At 55.9% G+C, this 19,164-nt stretch overlaps 1 protein-coding gene and 1 long non-coding RNA gene across 3 annotated transcripts; one reads left to right on the top strand and one right to left on the bottom strand.

Moving 5' to 3' along the window:
• Positions 1-5,772: 5,772 nt before the first annotated feature.
• HOXC10 (homeobox C10) lies at positions 5,773-10,922 on the bottom strand. Its single transcript, XM_026501697.4, has 2 exons — positions 10,059-10,922; positions 5,773-6,880 (listed from the first exon to the last, which is right to left on the bottom strand). Exons 1-2 carry the CDS (start codon positions 10,717-10,719, stop codon positions 6,603-6,605), a joined length of 939 nt encoding a protein of 312 aa, XP_026357482.2. The 5' UTR covers positions 10,720-10,922; the 3' UTR covers positions 5,773-6,602.
• A 288-nt stretch (positions 10,923-11,210) lies between these two features.
• Positions 11,211-14,386, top strand: LOC130544871 (uncharacterized). 2 transcript variants are annotated; one of them, XR_008961555.1, is made up of 3 exons: positions 11,211-11,345; positions 11,902-12,125; positions 12,203-14,386. It is a non-coding gene; the product is annotated as an uncharacterized LOC130544871 (long non-coding RNA). The 2 variants fall into 2 exon arrangements; XR_008961554.1 differs by lacking the exon at positions 11,902-12,125.
• Positions 14,387-19,164: the final 4,778 nt, after the last annotated feature.

Below are 19,164 nucleotides of genomic sequence, written 5' to 3'. Positions count from 1 at the left end.
CCTCGGTTCCCCTCTACTTTCCCCCCTTCTCGCTCCTGATCCCTCTTTGTTGGGAAAAGCACACCCACACACAACTCGTCCTAGCTAAGGCCTGCGCTGGAAGCAGACACTGAATTCTCCCGGCCCGCCGCGAGGAGCCCGCGTCCTGCCCCCACCCCAGGTGGGTATCCGGGATCCCTACGCGCCAGGAGTCAGGCCCCTGCGCCCAGCAGGAGTGAAACCCCTAGGGCCTGTGAACGTGGCCCTCTCAACGCCACGGCCTGCCTTCCCGCCGGCCCCCAGCCCTGCCGCCCCGCAGCAAACGGGGCTATTTCCGGCTCCCCCAACCCGGTCTGGTTTCCCAGGCTGGGGAGTGGCTGGGGGAGGAGCGGCCCCCGAACCGGGGGTGCTCTCTGCCTGAAGCCCCCCGGCTCTGGCCGCCCTGTTACCTGATCCTTGTGTGATGTGTGTGTCGCAAGGAAATTTGCAGTGACTTTGGAGCCCAGACTGAGGAAGGCGAGGTGGCGAAAGGAGAGACAATACGGGTCCGAAGTACAATTAAGGGGCCAGAGCCGCTAGTCTCTCCCCCGCCCTCCCTGCCAGACTAGGAGCTGTCTGGCCTCAAACCTCAGGGCAACCCGCGAACCTGGAGCCGGAAACTCAGCCCACGGCGGAGGGAACGGGAGGATCCAGCAGCCAGAAAGCTGGAGGGAAGCTCCCTTCCAACTTGGGGGCTCAGCAGCCGGCCCCGCTGAGTTGCAGAGAATCCAATGAATGAAAGTGCACATTCCGACGAAATTTCCAGATTGTTTCAGCCTTTGGAAGGAGAGCCTAGGGTTCGGGACGTCTCAGACAGACAGACAGACAGACAGGCAGGCAAACCGCACCTCCGGAGGCAGACAGACTCACAACATGAGTGTGAGCCTAAAATCAAATACAGGTTCAACATTCCCGAGGCCTTCCTGCCAGGCCGGGCGGGCGCCGAGCTCCCTACCTTCTTTCCCCTCCAGGGCGCTGGGCAGAGACCCGGAACACTCGGTCCCTCTGGCTCGGTCCAATCCCGCCTCGGAAGCGCCTTCGTTACCTGCTCCTCGGCTCCCCACGGCCACAGATGCAGGGCAGCCGCCTCCCGCCGGGGGAGGGAAGCCCCGGCCACCGCAGCCGCCGCTGCCCGCCCTCCTTCCCTCCCTCCCTCATGCTCGCCCTCCCTCCCTCTCTCCCTCCCTCGCGCGCTGCCGCTCGCGGGGCCCTCCCGCGGGCAACCTGTTCTGGACCAAATCCAGGTATCTCCGAAAGAGAGAGAGAGAGAGAAGGACCTCTTATGTGGGAAAGAAAGACCCTTAACCGCGTTTATTTTCCACGCTCTGACCACTGGCCGGCCTCCGCGCAGACGCCCCGGACGCGGCCCTGCAGCTGCAGGGGTGTGCGGGGCCTGCTGCCTCGCCCGCGCTGACCGCCGCGCCCCGCGCGCTGCGCGCTCCACACTCTGGGCCGCCGCCCCCCGGCAGCCCAGACACCAAACAGACCTCAAGGTCCTTCCTACAGACTCAACATCCGGTTGCCCGCCTCGCGGCTGGCCTCCGCCCCGGAGCCCGCTCTGCTCCGTCTGCGGCCAAAGTCCACACACAATCCACCTTGTCCGAGCTCTCGCGCCGGGCCGGACACCCCTCCTAGCCAAGGCGCCCGCCGGGCCACACTCGGGCCGCGACCCTGCCCCGGACCGCAAACCTCCTCCCCCTGCACGGGACCCACACAAAGCCCAGTGCCCACCCGCAGCCCCCAGTCCCCAGCCGCTGCTGCCCTTCACCTGTTCCCAAGAAAGGCTGCATCTCGGAGCCGAGGCAAGGCCGTGGGCCCGGGCGGAGGGTGCCGGGGAGCCGGGGAGCCGAGGTCCCAGGGAGGCCACAGAGGATCAGCCGGGCTAAGCCGGAGCCCCCGCAGCCCGCGAGATATCTCAGAGACCAAGGCTCTCCTTGGCGAGCTCTTGCCTTTTCCTCCGTCTCCCGCAAATCTTAAACACTCACACGCCGGGAGTTCAGCTCTATAAATCCTGCTCCTCTTTCCCATATCATAATTAAAAAAAACCAGTAGGGGAGGTTTTAACTTTTATTGCGATTTCTGGAGTTGGGCTGCGGAGCATATATTAAGTTTACGCTTATGCGCTCTCGGCGGGGAGGGTCCTTTAAGAAATAAAAATCCATCTTAATATCCGCAGACGAGAGAGATAATTTTTTCCCTCCTCTTCACGCTGTTTCTTCTGAAGACTCCCTTCCAGCGAAGCGAATAAATAATCACCATTGCCTTAGCCATAATCTACGGTCCCAGGGCCCCGGGGATGGACTCTGGCCATCAGACTGGCCCTCACCTTGGCCCGATGAGAACTCACCCCAGTCCCCAGGATCTGGGAAGGGGGACACCCCAGACTCACGGCTCTGTGGCCACCCCCCCCCATAAGCCCACCGACTCTGAAACGGAAACGGGGGGCAGAGAGAGACCCAAAGCGCAAAAGTCGTTCATTGGTGAATTTCGGCCCATCAGGGACACTCTCTCCAAGCCAAGCACTCCTGAGCACCCCGCCCCTGCCTGGGACTCCCTTCAGTCCAACTGGCCCTGTGATTCTGACAGCTTGAAAACTCAGAGACTGCTAGGGGCTCCCAAACCAGGGGAGCCCCTGCCTGCCTCGCACCAGCTGGCCTTCCTCTCTGAAAACCTTCCTATTTCCCCGGGAGCCATAGAGAGATCTGAGCGCTTTCCTTCAAGGGAAGAGATTATTTCCCCCCACAAAAGGCAGGGGGATAGACAGAAAGACAGACTAACAAACTCAGCTAGGGAGAAGAAAGGCTCTCTTCCCATTTTCTTCTCTAGCCTCCTTGGGGTCAAAAGAAATCTCTTTGTAGGAGAGAGAGAGCAAAATACATGAAGTATGCACAAAAAAATATGCTGGGGATTTGAGAGAGTCTGGAGGAGACAGAGATATAGAAACAGACCCACACGCATATACAAGGTTAGATACATCCCCCCAGCAGACCACTGTGAGAATATAGAACTCCGTGTATATATTTTGTTACAGGGACATAATTTTGTTCCCCTGTCTCAAAGTTGATAATGCTTTAATAATCACAATTTCAAAGGAAGAGAACCAGGAGTCTGTCCTTCTCCTTCTGGCTCTCTCTTTCCCAGTCCCTCTGAGAACAGGGATGTATCTCCCGCATTCTCCCTGACCCCCCTCCCATTTTTCTCTGCAGGCAGAAAAGCCTCTTTTGAGAGCCTTCTCTCTAGCAACCAGGGCCAGAATTGAGGAACCAGGTGGGGACAGGAGGGGAAGAAGCTTTGCAAAGTTTCACATTGCTCAGATTCTCCTTTACTCCATTATTCTCCCCTCCTCCCCCTGGCATCAGCCAACAACCTTCCCAACAATATGGTAATGGTGGGCGCTGGAAGCCTCTGTTCACCCAGACATTTCCACACAGCGCAAAGACAAGCAGCTGCCTGACAGCCTCAGACACAACAGACCAAGGCCTATGGGCCACAGACAGCTAGACAGAGACTAGAGCCAGGTTCCTGCCCTGATGTTTCCCAGTAGGGTATGTGCGTGTGTGTGGGGGGGGTTCTACTTGGACTTGATGGCTTTCCTCTAACCTACTAACACCCTAAATATGCCCTTCTCATGGGGATGGAGCTATAGAAAGGGAAGGGGAGGTGGCTGAGCTGGCGCTCAGAGTTCCCCAACTCTTGGGGACCCCCCCCAGGCACCCCACTTGTCTAAGGGGAAGCTCCAGCCCCAGCGGACTGGAGGCAGATTTTTGTCCTTGGAGGTTGGCAGGTGAGAGAAGCTAGCCCTTCCAGAGACTCCCTTCTCTCTCCTTCTGATCCTGCCCCACCCTGCTGCCCAACTGAGCTGGCCCACCAGGCCATCTCTTCCTCAAATTCCTCAATTTCCTTGGAATTGGATAGACTTTCTTTGTCTGTCTCCATCAGCTGGGCCCAGGAAACAATAGCTGCAGGAAAGACTCCTCTGCCTCGGTCACAGGGATTGGGACAGGCTGAGGAGTGGAAAGTATAAAGGGGGGCTCCCCAGGCTTGTCCTACAGCCCCAGTCCCAGCTTGCCCTCCTCGGTCTGTACCCATTTTGCCCTGTCTGGGAGGGGGCTGTGGGGCAGTCCCACTGGGGAGGGAGGGAGCGGGGCAGGCGGGTTGGGGCCCTCGACGAAAACCGACTGATGTAACTCAGGCAGTTTCTTGTTGCCGAGTTCAAAACTCAATCCCAACAACATGAAACTACCTAAGCCACAGATCAGCTGAGCGAGCAGGGCGGGAGATTCGGCTTTGCATCTATCGGGAGGAGAAGGGAAGGGGGTTGGGGAAGGAAGAAATTCAGCCCCGTCCCCCTTTCCGCCCCCACAACCTCCCTAAGGACTAGAGAGTAGACTTTGGGTGGCTGGGTGGGTAGGGGTCTGACTGCCTCAACAGCCTCTGGTCTAAGCCAGTTGCTCAGGGAAACTCTAGTGAAACGGGACCTCCAGCCGCCAAACCCCCGCCCCGCCCCCAGCCCCGCAGTGGAGCTATTCCCTTGCCTCTAGCCCTGGCCCTGGGGGAAGCTGGAGTGTCCTTCCACTCTTGAGCTGGGTCCCCTGTCTTGTCCATCTGGCTCTTCTGTGCTCTCCTCCTGGATTCCCTCTGATCCTCTCCCTCTCTCAGCTCTGCTTTGCTTCCCCGCCTCTATGGGTGGCCGAACCAAGGCGCCTGTGCTCCAGAGCCTCTTCCAATCAGGCCACTCGCTTGGCAAAGCCCCACGGCCAGGGAGCGTGGGGGACCGAGAGCCTGAATAAGGCTCGTATCCAAACCAGCAGAAAGCAGGAAACCTAAGCTTCCAGCTCCAGCCCTCTCTAGTCCACCCTCCCTCTTCATCCCCCAGCAGACGACCAGACTGAGCGACATCTAGATCCATGTGTCGACCTCGAGGCGACCCTAAGTGCCCGCGTAGAGAAAGAAGCCAAAAACCACCAATTTATCCCTTTAACCGCCGAACCCCATGGCAGCGGGTCGGTTAGGGGAGGAGAGGGAGCTCCCGGCCACTGCCCCTCCGCTGCGAGCGGCCACAAGGCAAGCCTGGGCTCTCAGCAAGCTCGGATGCCCGAAACACCTTCCTCTCTGTTGTGCCTGCCGCACGCCGGGCACCTGGGGACGCCGCTAGTCCCCACTCCACCGCCAAGAGAAGAACAAGAAACCGCTTCTCTTACCTTGTCGCCGCCTCCTCCTCCTGCTGCCTCTGCCCGTGCTTCTTCTGCTGCTGCTGTCGCGGGGGGGGGGGGGTGGCTGAGCTCCTCGTCCCCCTCCGGCGGTTAAGTTTATTCCTCTCTTTGGATAGGTGGGGGGCTCTTGGGGTTCCCCCAGCAGCGGTGGGGTGCGCCTGGCCCAGCACCCCAGGCAATCAGATCCGTCTGCTCCTCAAGATTGCAGTTTGCTCTCTGCCTCTTTCCCTCCTCCAGTCACCTTTAAATGCATCTTTTACTGCAGCACCACATTATATTTGCAGATCATAAAATCCACCTCTCTCGCGCACCAAGACCGTCCTGACATTACTGTTTTATGACCTTGACTTATTGTGGTCACCTGGATAATATTTAAATCAACGTTATGGTCTCTCACTTACATTAAACCCGCCAAGAGACATTCTAGAAAGGCTCTAGGAGATGAGTCAAACACAAAACACACACATGCACACACTCAGCCCCTTTTGGGGTGGGGGTGTTGCTAAAAACACTTAAAAACAAAAAACCACCCGTTTGAGGATTACGATTCTGGAAATTTATTAGGATTTTCTTCTCCATTAAGGAAGCTACATGCAAAAGATACAACATACAGAATATCTTTAAATAACACAACTCCCAGACAGGGACAGGGGCGGTATTTGGGGGGGGAGTCTGTCTTGGCTTCACTATGTTCTATTTTTCATTTTTAAATTTTTTTTGTATTCCTCTGGATGGAACTTCTGAGGTGTCAGTGGCGGGGGAATGTGGGGGCTGCTGGGAGGATGGGAGAAGAGCAGAAAGCAGTACAAATACGAGACTTCAAGCAGATTCTCAGAGCGACTGGGAGGTAAAGACACGGAGAGGGTTTGGTGGAGGCGCTGGGCGCTACGACAAACACACAAACACTAGCCGAACTTTCCAAAACGTCTATTATCCTAAGGAGGAAATGCAGCAAGGAAGGAGCGATTCTGACTGTGCTCTGCGAGATTACAGACCTTCTCTGGTTGATTTTTTCCCTCTTTTCCCCCTATGATCGGGTGGATTCGACCTTAACTTTGCATGGAGGACAGGGTGGTGTGTGTGAGTGCGTGGGTGAGTGAGGGGCTGACACACACACCAGCCACACTCCCACCCTCATCTATGCGGGCACACCCCACCCCACACCCCGCACCCCGTTTCTCATGCTTTAGGCGGATGCATCTTCGCGGCACAAACCATAGGTCCCTTGGAAGGAGAGTCTGAGGTCTTTGCCTTTTTTGCGGGCGCGTTGCATTTATACTCAGGGAGGAAAAAAAATATACCACCAGGCACAAAGGGAGGAGGGGCGGGGAAAGGAAGGAGTGGGCAGGGGGGGGAGGGGAGGCCGCGCGCTCAGGTGAAATTAAAACTGGAGGTCAGTTCCCGGATCCGATTCTCTCGGTTCATTTTCTTGAGTTTCATTCTGCGGTTTTGAAACCAGATTTTGACTTGTCTGTCTGTAAGGTTAATGGTCTTGCTAATCTCCAGGCGGCGCTCTCGCGTCAAATACATATTGAACAGAAATTCTTTCTCCAATTCCAGCGTCTGGTGTTTAGTATAGGGGCACCTCTTCTTCCTTCCGCTCTTTGCTGTCAGCCAATTTCCTGTGGTGTTTTCTGCCTTTATCTCCTCTGTTAAAAATAACATTATTTACATAAGTATCCCTGGAAGAGGCAAACCCTCGCAGCACACTGCAGCCTTTGCCAGCCTGCTGTGGGGGCGGCTGAGGGAGCACAGGGGAGCTGCTCTCGCCCCACAGGCCTGGCTGGTGGGGTCCTCTTGGGCTCAGGGCTCTTAGAATTTCTGTGGGGTCTAGACTTCCATGGGGAAAGACAGAAAGCTCTTGCCTCCAAAGCATTTATTAATTAAATGACCCAAACCCACCCTGACCTAGTAGATTCTGAGTACTCCCACTCTCCCTCAGCTTACTGACCCTGGCGGGCACTCTCAACCTCACCAGGCCCTCCCTCCTCTCTGCTCCATTCCAGTTCTGGAAAAATCCAACCAGAAGGAAAAGCGCTTCCCAGGCCCCAGACGGGGCTGCAGAGTCTACTCTGCTGCCTAGAGCCATTCCCAGAGAGCTTTGACGCCTTTCAACTCAGTGGCGAGACGGAGGGGTGTCGCCTTAGTCCCTGTGGCCAGAGGCCATTGCGGTTGTCCCTGTTCCAGACCCCCAGCCCTTGTTCCCACCTGAAGGGCCACAGAGCAACTCTGCCCCTTTCAATCTCCTGTTGCCAGCTCTTCCTCTCCTGGCCATTTCCCCCAGGTGTGAGTAGCTGGAGCAGGGTTGCTTGTGCAGGCGGCAGAGGTCAGGGACAACAGCTCTGGGGCATGCTGAGGGGTCCTCAGACAACTGCCCCGGCCATAGGACCTAAGGTCAAGGGAGAGAGATACCCTGAGGAAATGCAGCCTCCTGGCAATCTCCATCTAGTCTCTGGAGATATGAATGCCTGTATGGAATACATGTGTGTTCCTGTAGAGAGACACACTCCTACACAAATGCACACACGTGTGCACACGTGTCTATCTATAGGACATGCTATAGCTAGAGTGTGTATCTCCCATTATCTCATTGTCAGCTTCTCTCCCTGGTACACATTCTTGCTGAAATGGACCAGCCCTGCTCCTCAAGCAGCAGAGGAACCCTTGGCCATCCTTTCTAGGAAAAAACCCAGAGCCAGAGACCCAAGAAGGGCACCCAGCAAAGGTGACTGCTGATGGCTTTGTGCTCTATCTCCCCCCTTTGCCAAATGGAACTGCCAGATTCCTGGATCTTATCTTGATGGGGAGTGAGGCAGGGGTCCTAGGGGAACGGGGGAGGGGAGCAAACTTGAGGCTGTAGTTTAAGACACCTGAATGTCCTTACTTCTGCTCCCACCTCTGCACCTGCAGCCTCTTGCTAAATTGTTCGAAGGTTCTCCACATCTACCTCTGACCTACTTGTTTTCTTATTGGGGTTGTTGGGTTTGGGGGGAAGGGAGAAATTACAAATGGGGAAGTCTGGCCAAAAGCCCCTTGCGTCTGGCCTGGTGGAGACACCATATGGGGGGGAGTGGAGGCAAGAAGGGCACAGGCGAAGTGCAGACTGAGAGGGATTAGTTGGGGTGAAAGGGCTCAGGTTGTTGTGGGGAGGGCAGGAGAGAAAGGGGAGCCTGCCAGAATGGGGTAGTTTGAGTTAGGAGGTGGACTTGTTAACCTTGACTTTGCTTTTGGTGGGGCTAGGACGCAGCTTTTCCTACCCTACAATTCTTTCCCAACAAAGCTCAGGGTCTGGGGGGAGGGCACAAAATGAAGCTTTCCTGCTGCACATGTGCCACAGCGAAGCCTTCCTGGGTGTGGGCACCTCGCTGTCTCCCTCAGCCTCATGATCACACCCCTGCTCACCTTCTGGCTGGCGTGTCTATGGGCTGATTTGCCAAGGCCACCTTTGCAGAGGAGACCCAAGAGGGCAAGGCTCTGCCCTTGCCCGCCAGAACAGTGCCTGTGTGTGTGTGTGCGTGCATGTGTGAGCGGGCATGCGTGAGTGTGCGCAAAGCATGCGAGAGGCGTGTGTGTGTGAGTGTGACACAGGTCGCTGCCAGGCGTGCGTGTGCGCCGCATCCATATACAAAGCACCGCGGGATCCAGGCCGCCCCCAGTCTGCTCCGCTCTCAGGGTCTCGTTTGCCTCTGCATCAATGAGCCCCACTTATATACAGCCTCCAGTAGTCAGTGCCATAGGAAACAGGTTTATTCCTCTCCTCCCAGTTGGGCCTTTCTGGATGCTTTTTGCTCCAACTTTTCAGGGAAAGTCGGTCCCCTCAGTCTCCCTCCACTGCTCCCGTTTCCTCCACATTCTTTCTCCAGGTGTCAGAGAAAGGTCCTGGAGGCCCCCAGTTCCTGCAGCAGAAATGAATCTTGAACCCTGAGCTTGAACTCCGGCTAGGCTTTCTCTCTCCAACCAAAATCACAATGAAATCCAACTAAAGCAACACTCCCTTTCAGGAGAAAACCGCTTGCCACGCACACAGAAATTTTCCAACCACTCATTTGTAAGCTGCTTTTGGAAAAGAATGAATTTTTTTTTTTTAATTTAACCAGGAAAAGAAAAAGACAAAGAAATTTAACAGGGGAGACAAGAAACTTACACCATCCCAAACGCCCTGTTCCAACGCCATCCCCAAGCCAGGCGCCTGGGGGTGGAAGGGACGTGGCGGTCAGCCCTTCACCTCCACCTCTTTCCGCCCCAGCCCCCGCTGCCCAAGGCCCCCGGCCGAGCCCAAACCGCAGGAGCCCATACCACACAGGCAAATCAGACCCACAAACAACAAACCGCGCTTCGAAGGAAACAATTTTCAACTGGGAAAACGCAGTAAAGCGAAATCCCCCTTCTCCCAAGCCTTCCCTAGTCCCTGGCCCAAGATCGCCATTTTAAGCTTTTTGCAAGCTTCTGACCTGAACGAGGGACGTCAACCCCCCCCCCCCAAGTCACCACCGTAGAGCAGGCAAACCAAAGCCAGCAAGCGCCCGGGAGCCGTCATCAGCCCTGGGCAGCACAAGGCGCCCGCAGGCTGCCCGCGGTGCGCACCACTCCGGGGTCTCGGCGCCCACGGCCGCTGCCGGCCCGGCCCCTCCACTCTGCCGCTTACCTTCCTTAGCCAAATGACGCGCCACCAGCCTGGCGCTCAGCAGACACGAATCGCAAGCCGGGATCGCATTCCCGGGACTGTCCAGGCCTCCTCGGCCCGACCCTCCCCCTGCCCCCGCCCCGGCCACGAAGACCAAGTGCCAGAGCGTCCCAGCCGGGCCGCCGCGGCCCAGGCAGCCTTACCTTTCGCTTCGTTATCCGAGGTGTCTGGGCTGGAGTCCGCGGTTTTGGCCCGCTCCTTTTCGCTCTCCAAGGGGCTGCCTTTTGGGCCCGCCAGGCTCTGCTCGGTCTTGATCTCATTGGGACTAGGGGTCTGGCTGTCGGACTTGGGGGTCTCAGGGAAACTCACTTTGCCCCCGAGCTGGGGCGACTCCAGATGTTCGGCGCGCGGGTTGAGACTGGCCCGCTGCTCAAAAGGGGCTTCGAAGTCGTTGGCCCCGGCACAGTGGGGCGGCTTGTCCAGCGCGGAGTAGCTCGGGCTGGCGCGGTAGTAGCTGGGCACGGGCACCTCGTGCTCCCCGAGGCAGGACTCCTGCAGGGGGTGGGAGTAGAGAGCTGCCTCGGGGCCACTTTTCGCCCGCTTCTCTGCGCTGTACATGCAGCAGACATTCTCCTCCTTGACACTAGGTGGGTAGGAGCAGGAGGACAGCGGCCTGCCAACAGGTTGTTCCAGGCGGTAGGTGGCTTTGGGGTCGCCCCAGGAGTCCAGCTGCGAGAGGTAGGACGGGTAGGTGTTGAGGGCGAGGTTGGGACTGCTGCCCTCGTCCCTCTTGGAGAGCGAGGGCGCGAGCCCGCAGCCCCTCATCACCCCGCAGTTGAAGTCACTCCCAGATTGCATATACATGCCTGCGCTCCGGCTATAGCGCTCTCCTCCGCCCGGCGCAGCCAAGGGCTCAGCGTACGAGTTCGGAGTTACATTGCGAGGGCATGTCGTTTTCAGAGAGAGGGGTTTTTAAGGAGCAATACTACAGCGGAGGAGCTGACATCTTTTTTTTTCCCCATCCGGGAGGGGGGGCGGTTGGAGGGGCGGGAGGGAAAAGAAGGGGAGGGGGGGAAATATCAGCTCCATAATTATCCGCGCATTCGGTCCTCACCATGTGACGGCTAGACCAATGGGATTTGAAAATGGCCTTGATGATTCAGACGGCCGTGACGTCAGCGGGGTCAAGTTGTCGGCAGGAGGAGCGCGCAGCGTGGAGTAACAGCGCCACCTAGCAGCCGCCTCGGGGTAGGGGCGCCGGAGCCCTTCCCCGCGAACAAAGGAAGCGCCCCCGGGCAGGGGCAGGAGAGGGGTGGAGGAGGGTGGGGGGGTGGTTCTACGGAGAATGGGGTTTGTTTACCCAGGAACCAGCCTGTAACTCTTGGCGAAAGTGGGGCGGAGAGGGGGGACATGCAGGAGAGAGGGAGAGAGCCAGGCAACTGGGGCTCAAAACAGTCAAATTCAAATTAAAAGGTCAAGACACGATTCAGGTACTTCTTGCCTTCTCTTTAACCTCTTCTTTTCCTCTCCTTGGCCCTCGCCCCCGCTGCTTCCCTTGGGATGGGTGTGGGATGAGGTTTGGGGGGAGGACTCCAGAGGGCAGAGAAAGGGAGAAAAAAGTTAAGGAATCCCAAACAGAACTAAACTTTCTGCTCTCCTGCGTCCCGGTTTGCCGGGCTTGGCCTGGGAGCTCAGTTCGGGGACCTCCCTTCATGGAAGCTGGTTGAGTTACAAGTTCCTTGTGGGGGTTGACGGGGGAATCTCCAGGGTCTGGAGTGGACCAGGGAGGGGGGCACCATCACTTCAGGGCTGCTCCAGAGGGTAAAGGAGGCTTCCAGTGGATCTAGGAGTCGGGGGAGGAGGAAGCCTGAGACCAGAGGCGCCGGCTCCCGGACCGGGAATGCAGTCCAGGCCTGGCAGAGTGGGCGGCTCCTGGGTCACCCTCTCAGGGGCTTGGAAGGCTTTGGCCTTGGAGTCGGTTCGGCTGCTTTGCTCCAGGCCTTGGCAGCCCTCAATTTCCAATTGACCTTGCCCCCACTAAAACAGGGAATATTCCCAGAGAGGAAGAGGGAACCTGCAGGGCCTCCGCTGCGTTGTGGGAGTCACGTATCACACGGGAAACTAGGACACCAGATGCGACAAAATCTGACCCAGAGAAGTGTCCTTTACAGAGCGAATGAGCTGGGGGCATTTTTGAATGGAGAAGAGGAATTGGTGTGTTGCGTGGTTTTTATTTTTTTAATAAAGGAAAACGAGAAATGAGGGACAAGGTATGTTTTAAATAGTTTTTTCCGTTTCTCCATCGCCTTTCTCCCAAAGCGAACTAAACTCTCCACCCCTTCCTCAGGAAACGGAATCTGGAAAATAACTTGTCTTTCCGGTCGCCCCGCATTTTCCTCTGGACGAAGCCTCGGGTTTCGATTTTCCAAAGGGCTCCAGCCTGGCCGGGAAAGGACCGGTGCTCCGGCACCCTGGCGTGGAGGAGTGCGGAGGTTGGATCGCTTCTAGAGAGGCCCAAACCCGCGGCTGCTAGAAAAGGACTTCGGAAAGAAATCCACTGAACTCCTTCATCCGGGGGCCAGAGAGGCGGCACAGGGCCCGTGGACCCTGGGAACACTGGCAGGAAATGTGTAATGTGTGACTTGCTTGCAGGGCCAGCCAGGGGAGATTAGAAATGGTTTTGTGTTTTCATTTGCAGGGGTCGCCGTGGGCTCGGCACTGGGGTTGGCCGGGGCAAGGTTAGGCTGTTTAGGCCCCAGACGAGACTTGGGACAGCCCGGGCAGCAGTCAATCCAGGGAGCCATTTGTCCCACCTCCCACCCCGCGGGAAACGGCGGAGACTTTATGGCCACTCTGTTTGTATTATCTGCATAAGTCTTTCCCCACCAGTTTGATCGAAACTGTTCGCTTTTACGAGGACCCAACGAAAATTCCCCGTCATATTTATCAGCCGGGGATAAAAATTTAGTATGGGAACTGATATTTCCTCATTTATGGGGCGATGAAATTAAAGACCAAAGCAATTGAGAATTATATGGCTTTGGGGGGTTGCCTCCCCCTCTTTCACGTCTCCTTTACTTTCCCGCCTGGTGTGCCTGTCCGCGGAGTTTGGCGTCCCAGTCCCCTGCCCTTGCCCCCAGTTTAGGGGTCTGCTGGCCCCTCTCCTCCACACTCAGGTACCGCTTGGCCAACCCTAGCTTCTCCTGACTTTTCTCTCGGTGTTAGCAGCTGGGAGCTGGGACAGGGCTCCTGGAGCCTCTGCCGGGCCAGGCTGGGATCTGGCTGGGGTGGTGGAAGGTTGCCAAGAACCTCGAAGGGGAAGGATCTGAGCCCAGCCTCCGAGGGGGCGAGAAAGGTGGTGGAGGGTGAAGAAGACGAACTCCAGATTACCTCTCAAAAAACAGCGAGCCCCAAGACTTAAGCTGGGGAGCCAGCAGGAGAAGAGCAGAGTCGCTCGGCCTCAGGACCTGTCTCTCCCTACCAGCCCGACCCCCAGCCCAAACTCACACCTTACCGCAGCCCTGGGAGGGGTGGGAGCCGCTTCAGAATCCTTGCCACTATTAATGGAAATAATCCCCCTGGGAGTAGGAGCCACGGCTCTCACCTTCTCACAAGAACGAATAGTGTTTAAAGTTGAAATAATTAGAAGTATGATAAACACGGCCCATTAATGAAAAAAGAAATCAAATTCATCAGCCTAAGTGGGACCCCCGGTGGGACAAATGTTTGCCTCTAATTACGCAGGATAAACGCAAACCCGGAGCTGTTAAACAAGACCCCGAGCGGACGCAGATTTGAATAACTTGTTGGGTTTTTGCAGACTTTGGGATTCTGCCCCAGTGGAGGTGAAAGAGAGGAAGACATGAGGGTGAGGACGGGGCGAGGGGAGCATTTGAGCGGGTCCAGGAAACTACAGTCGGCTGTGGGTCCCAGCCCTGCCCCCTTGGGCTCGGTCTTTCCCGAGGCCACGAGCAAAGGCCGTTTCCGTCCTATTGTCCGGGCCTGGCGTTCAAAGGCATTCGGGCTGCCACAGCCATCCCGCCTGCTGCCGCTGCCAGGCACCCAGTGGTCCTACGCCACAGAGCCCAGACCCTCAGGCCTGTGCCCCTCGGGAACTGGATTGGGGTCAAGAGAAGTCTATGCGGCTCTACTCAGCCTGTTAAACCATTTCCCCAACTTTCTGGGAGGCTGAGAGACCTGCGCCTATGCCTGACTCCGGGGCTCCCCCTTCTTGCCTCAACTTGGGGCGGTGAAAATCCAGGGGCTGCAGGCCAGAGCGGGGCTCAGGCTGCCTACATCTTGGCCAATCTCACCCACCCCAAGAGCCCTGGCACTCTGCGTGCTTCCTCCTGGTACCCAGAACCTGAAAGGGCAGCAGGGACGGTGGACTGGGCCTCCTGCTGCCTGTTGGACTGTGAGTCAGGGAGCGGAGGAGGGTGCCCCTTGCTCGCTCCCTGACTATTCCAGGAAGATCGGTGGTTCCAGAGGACAGGCCGAGGGCTGGGGTACTAGGGGTCCCCATGTGAAAACAGAAGAAGGAAAATGTATACTCAATGAACAGAAAGGAACTGCGGCTGCTTCCCTGGCTCCAGCCCTCAACGTGCCCCCAGAAACACCCCGATTTTTCCAAGGAAAATGAGGAAAGTTTCCCCAACAGGTTAAAGAAATCATCTGGGACATTCCAAAGGTGGAGTGAAAAAAAGAAAGAGCGTCTCTCCCTTTGGGGTAAAATAATAAAATAAAATAATAGTAAAGTTGATGTATTGAAATCTCTCCAAGTGAAATGGAAAACAAAATCACACCAGTGGGGAAAGTTGCAGGCTTTTTTCCTCTTGTTTGGAGGCCCAGATAAATCATTCTCATCCCAAAACTTGAAGGAAATTTTTGCTTTTCTCCTTCGCTAACACTGGGCTCTGCCCAGACTGAGTTGGGAGCAGGGAAATACCAGGCAAACAGCAGAATGCTCAGAAGCCCAAGAGAGAGGTTTTCAAACAGGTCCAAGAGAGACATGGGAGACCCAGGACCCTTGGAAGGGCCTCTGGTCTCCTCTGGATCTCGCAGCCACCCTGGCAGCCCGGCCATCAGAGTCCCTCTCACATCTGGACGCTGGACGCCTTGGCACCCAGATGCCGTGGACTTTACCGGTTATGCACTTGTCTAACTTGCCCTTCATTGTGCTCACAGACACAAATATTCACCTTTACCTAAGAGACGTGCTCCCCACGATCCCGCGTCCTGAAGTCTGATAAACCTGAGCCAGCACAGCTGCATTCTTGCCCTGCCGAAGGCAGCCAGTTACCTAACTTTGCCTCCTGAATCGAAACCAGACAGCAAACACTTCGGAAAGAAGCTTTAAGAGAAGGAAACAGATGGGAAGATGTCTTGGTGGGGGGAAGCCTGACCCCCCACTTTAGTGATTTGCTCCCGAGCTGCCCCAGTAGACTGGATTTCCAGTAGGGAGTCAGGGCTGTGGTTGGGCCGGCTTGCTCCGGAGAAAAACCCCCGCTCCTCCCTTACCGGCTACATTCCTTTTCGAAGAATCATTTTGCATCTTTTTTTTCCTCTTTCTCTCTTTCTTCCTTTCTTCCTTCCTGCCTTCCTTCCTTTCTTTTTCTTCATCCTTCTCTTTATTTGCTTCTTTCTCTTTTTCTTTCCTTCTCTTTTTTCCTGCAGTTCATTTCCCCCTTCATTTCTTCCTGCTCTTCTCTCTTTCTTAAGTCGTTTTCTTCATTCCCTTCTTCCTTTTTTCTTTAGGACACAATTTATCCTTGGCTCCTTTCTTTCCTCCTCAATGCTTTCCTTCCCTCTTGACTTTCGGTCCCCCCCAGCCTTTCTTGTTTTTCTCTGTGGTGCAGAGCTCGGGGAGGGCAAAGCCCCAGGCCCGGGGGCCTGTCTCCCCGGCCTCACTGCTCGGGCTTGGAGTTGACCTTCTCCGGCCTTCAGCCTTAATAACTCGGCTCCTCACAAGGCGAAGTGTATGGTTGCCCGCGGCTGGCGGCCAGGCCTCAGCAGTCGCCATTAGAGGGAAGGAAAGGCTGGCGCGGGGGCGCCTTCCTACTGGCTCCGATGGCTCCCTGAAGCGCCCGGTCCCAGGGCTCAGGTACCTTCGGTTCCATTGCCCCCAAGAAGCCTCGTCCAGCAGGCCTGTCTTTGGAGAAGTCGCTCCATCTTTGTCCTGACCTCCAGAGCTGAACATTAAAATAGCCTCAGTTTGAGCCGCAATGGCGTCCCCAAGGCTGGAGTCAGGGGAAAGGAAGGAGTGGGGCTCTGTCAGTCCCAGATGGGGGTCAAGATCCTAGGGGGTCAGCCGTGGGCTTAGCAACCCAGAGCCATGTCCCCACATGGGCACCTTTGTTCTCTGAGCTTCCGGACTGCAGCCTGCCGGCCCTCCTCCTTAGGTCTTGCAACCTCTGGAACGTCTGGGCAGGAATTTCTTGGCGTTTTGAATTCTGTCTTTCTTCAAACCCAGCGTGGACTTGGCAAGAAACGGGGACGCAAGGCTGTGTGTGTAGACTCTCCCAAATGAGCGGTCTGAGTCAAGGGGATGGGTCTCTACTTTGTGTAGTGGGCTGAGGGAGTGTTTGGGGCTGTGTGTGTGTGTGTGGGGAGAGAGAGAGAGAGAGAGAGAGAGAGAGAGGGAATGATGCCTGCAGGAGAACAAGAGGGAGTGATGGGGAAGGTCTGGTCCTGCTGACATTGCCCAACTTTGGGAGTCTGCAAGGGTCTGTCTCAAGAGCCCAGCGGCCAGGACTCTCTTGCAGGCCTGTAACTTCTGTGAGCTGGCAGCCCCCAAAGCTCAGTCCAAGGTGGGCCTCAGGAAAAGATTGACTATGATCTTCAGCCTTGTTTTGCCTTAGGCAGAGAGAGGCAGCTTCAGACGCCACCATCTCCCCCACCGGGGCCCCAGAACCTCTCTCCCCACACCCTCCTAAAGATCTGGAGGTTTCATTCCAGGGCAAGACCAAAACTTAAAGTTTTTTAAAAAGGGAGGAGGAATCTTGTAAAACTTTTATGCCAAACAAAGTTATAAAAACTTCCCGGGCGTTGCCTTTTCCGAAGGTTTATATGAATAATAAAGAGTGTAGTCGCGTGCACGCGGTTCTGGCGGGCTCTGATCAGGGAGGGTTCAGCAAACAGTATTATCCAGCCCTGGGGCACCAGGAAACCCCAGGGACTGCCCCCTTGAGGGAATATTGGCCCAGACAGAATTGCCCTACGGATTCCTGAGAGGGGGCGGGGAAAGGGAAGGGGTGGCGCCCTTGACTTCTTGAAGTTCAAAGTTCTTCTTTGCTCTGGTGAGAAAATCCCCCTCTGCCTTCAGCCCACTCGAGAAATTAGCCCCAGGTAGTTTTTCTCCCCCTGGTTGAGGACGGGCTCTAGGATCCACATGTCTGTGCATCTTTCAGACACCTGGTCTGTAACTTTCTTGCTTGCCCAAATCTGAGCTGCCCATCCTCTCCACCTGGGAAGCCTAAAACCTGTGGCCTTGCTCTCAGAGGCGCCTGCCTGAGCTGTCTTCTAAGGGGCCCTTGCATCCCCATTCCTCGGCAACCCAGGGGTCTGAGGGACAAAGAAACCCCAAACACAAGACTGGCTCCAAGCCATTTCTCCTTTCAAGTCCCCAAGGTTCTCCCTGTACCCCTAAAGCCCATAGTGGGAGGAGGAGGGGCCCATAGTGCTCTCTCTCAGCCCACACCACTTAATACCCTTGTAAACTCCCACGTGCACTATAAACTTGGATTTTTACAACCAACATTCCTCCTTAGCTCCGAGAAACTTTGAACTCGGCCTCGGGTTTATTTACTGGGGTGGGGGGAGGAGGGGGTTGGGGAGCTGGAAGCTGAGAAAAGCTGGAGGAGAAGAGGGGGGAAATGCGGGGCAAGAGGGTAATGGCGTGGGGTCTGGGGTGTGTTGGGGGAGCAAGACCTTCCACTGTGGGTTTGTTTACTATTTAGAGCGGAAGCATTTTCTAACACAGGCCAGACTGGGTCGTTAAGGCCGAAATGAAACTGGGTTTAGAGGCACGGGGGGCGCTTTATGGCGGCGTCTAGACGAAGATCTTTTGTTCCCGGGCAGCTCCTCGGCTGGAGGGGATTACCCAGGGAGCTGAGCCCAGAGTGCCCCTGACCGGCAAGGGGGGTTGGACATCCCAGGGGCCAGAAGATGGGTTTGTTTGGGGGACAGAGACCCCTTTTTTCTCTTTTTAGAGGGTGGCCGAGGACGGGCAGGTTCCTGGGCCTGGGTCACAGAAGCCTATGTTTTTCTTTCACTATGACCCCCGGCCTTCCGAAATCCCTTCTGGGGCCGGAGATCTTTTCTGGGCTGCATATCGCAGGGCAAGTGGTAGCTGTAGGGTTTAGATATTTTTCTGCAAAATCGGAATCCACTTGGAGATTAACATTTTGCTCTACAAACAGGTTTGCTCACCAGAGTTATCCCCACCTTATTTTATAGGAAACATGGCCAGCATGCCGATATTCTTTGATATGACTAGGGGATACATATCATAGGAGAGAGGTCTTGTGCGTGTGCGCGCGCGCACACACACGGCACCCTCAGCTGCATTCTTGCTGACACTCATAAACACGGCCAGTGCTTACACACCACAGAGGACACAAGCCCTAGATGTGCACGGGTCAGGTTTACTCCATAGCACAGACAGAAAGCATACATGTAAGATTCCTTCTCATGTGCACACGGGCACCAACTGAAAACACTCGTGTGTGGGCACATAAGGGAATCGTGGGGCCGTATGTACACCTTAGCTTTCAGACTGGGTCTCAAGACTCACATTCACAAATTACAGATTCAGCTAGCTAAGCGGTACGGACCCCTGTCACCACAAACAACGACGGAGCCGAGATGTGATTGTCCACTACCGGGGTGCTTTCGTCCGTCATTCCACAGAATCGTATTGACAAAAGCATTTTCTTTGAATTATATAACAACGGTTCCAAGGAGAGGGAAAAGATGAGAGAAACTGGTTCCAGATCTTTGCCCCTAAATAACGAATTTGGAGTGCCCTGCTGAACACGCTTGAAAGGACTATGGTTATCTTCTCACAGAAAAAAAACATGCAGCAACGACAGATGTCCCCATGGGTCGCCCCCTTACGCAGTGCCCCACCGCATGCCAACCCCTTCCAAAACAAATCTCTGGGGCTTTCTACTCTGGGAGACCCAAGGTACAAACATCAGGGTGGCCCCAGTCTAGCGTCTTTTTGCGTCTGGAGGAGCCTGGCCATTTGTGCTTGAGGGGGAAGGGGCCCAGCCCCACCTTCCCACCCTCAGGGGCCAGCCTCGGTGAGGA

The sequence above is a fragment of the Ursus arctos genome, unplaced genomic scaffold (assembly GCF_023065955.2).
Source record: "Ursus arctos isolate Adak ecotype North America unplaced genomic scaffold, UrsArc2.0 scaffold_26, whole genome shotgun sequence".
NCBI classification, from domain to species: Eukaryota; Metazoa; Chordata; class Mammalia; order Carnivora; family Ursidae; genus Ursus; species Ursus arctos.
This window is presented reverse-complemented; position numbering and strand designations above follow the sequence as displayed.

What these genes read in the sequence shown, in the direction of transcription:
- HOXC10 (XM_026501697.4), bottom strand. Translation starts at nt 10,719, where the DNA reads ATGTATATGCAATCTGGGAGTGACTTCAACTGCGGGGTGATGAGGGGC. An exon ending in CTCGGATAACGAAGCGAAAG is followed by an intron (nt 6,881 to 10,058) that starts GTAAGGCTGCCT and finishes TATTTTTAACAG; the next exon opens with AGGAGATAAAGGCAGAAAAC.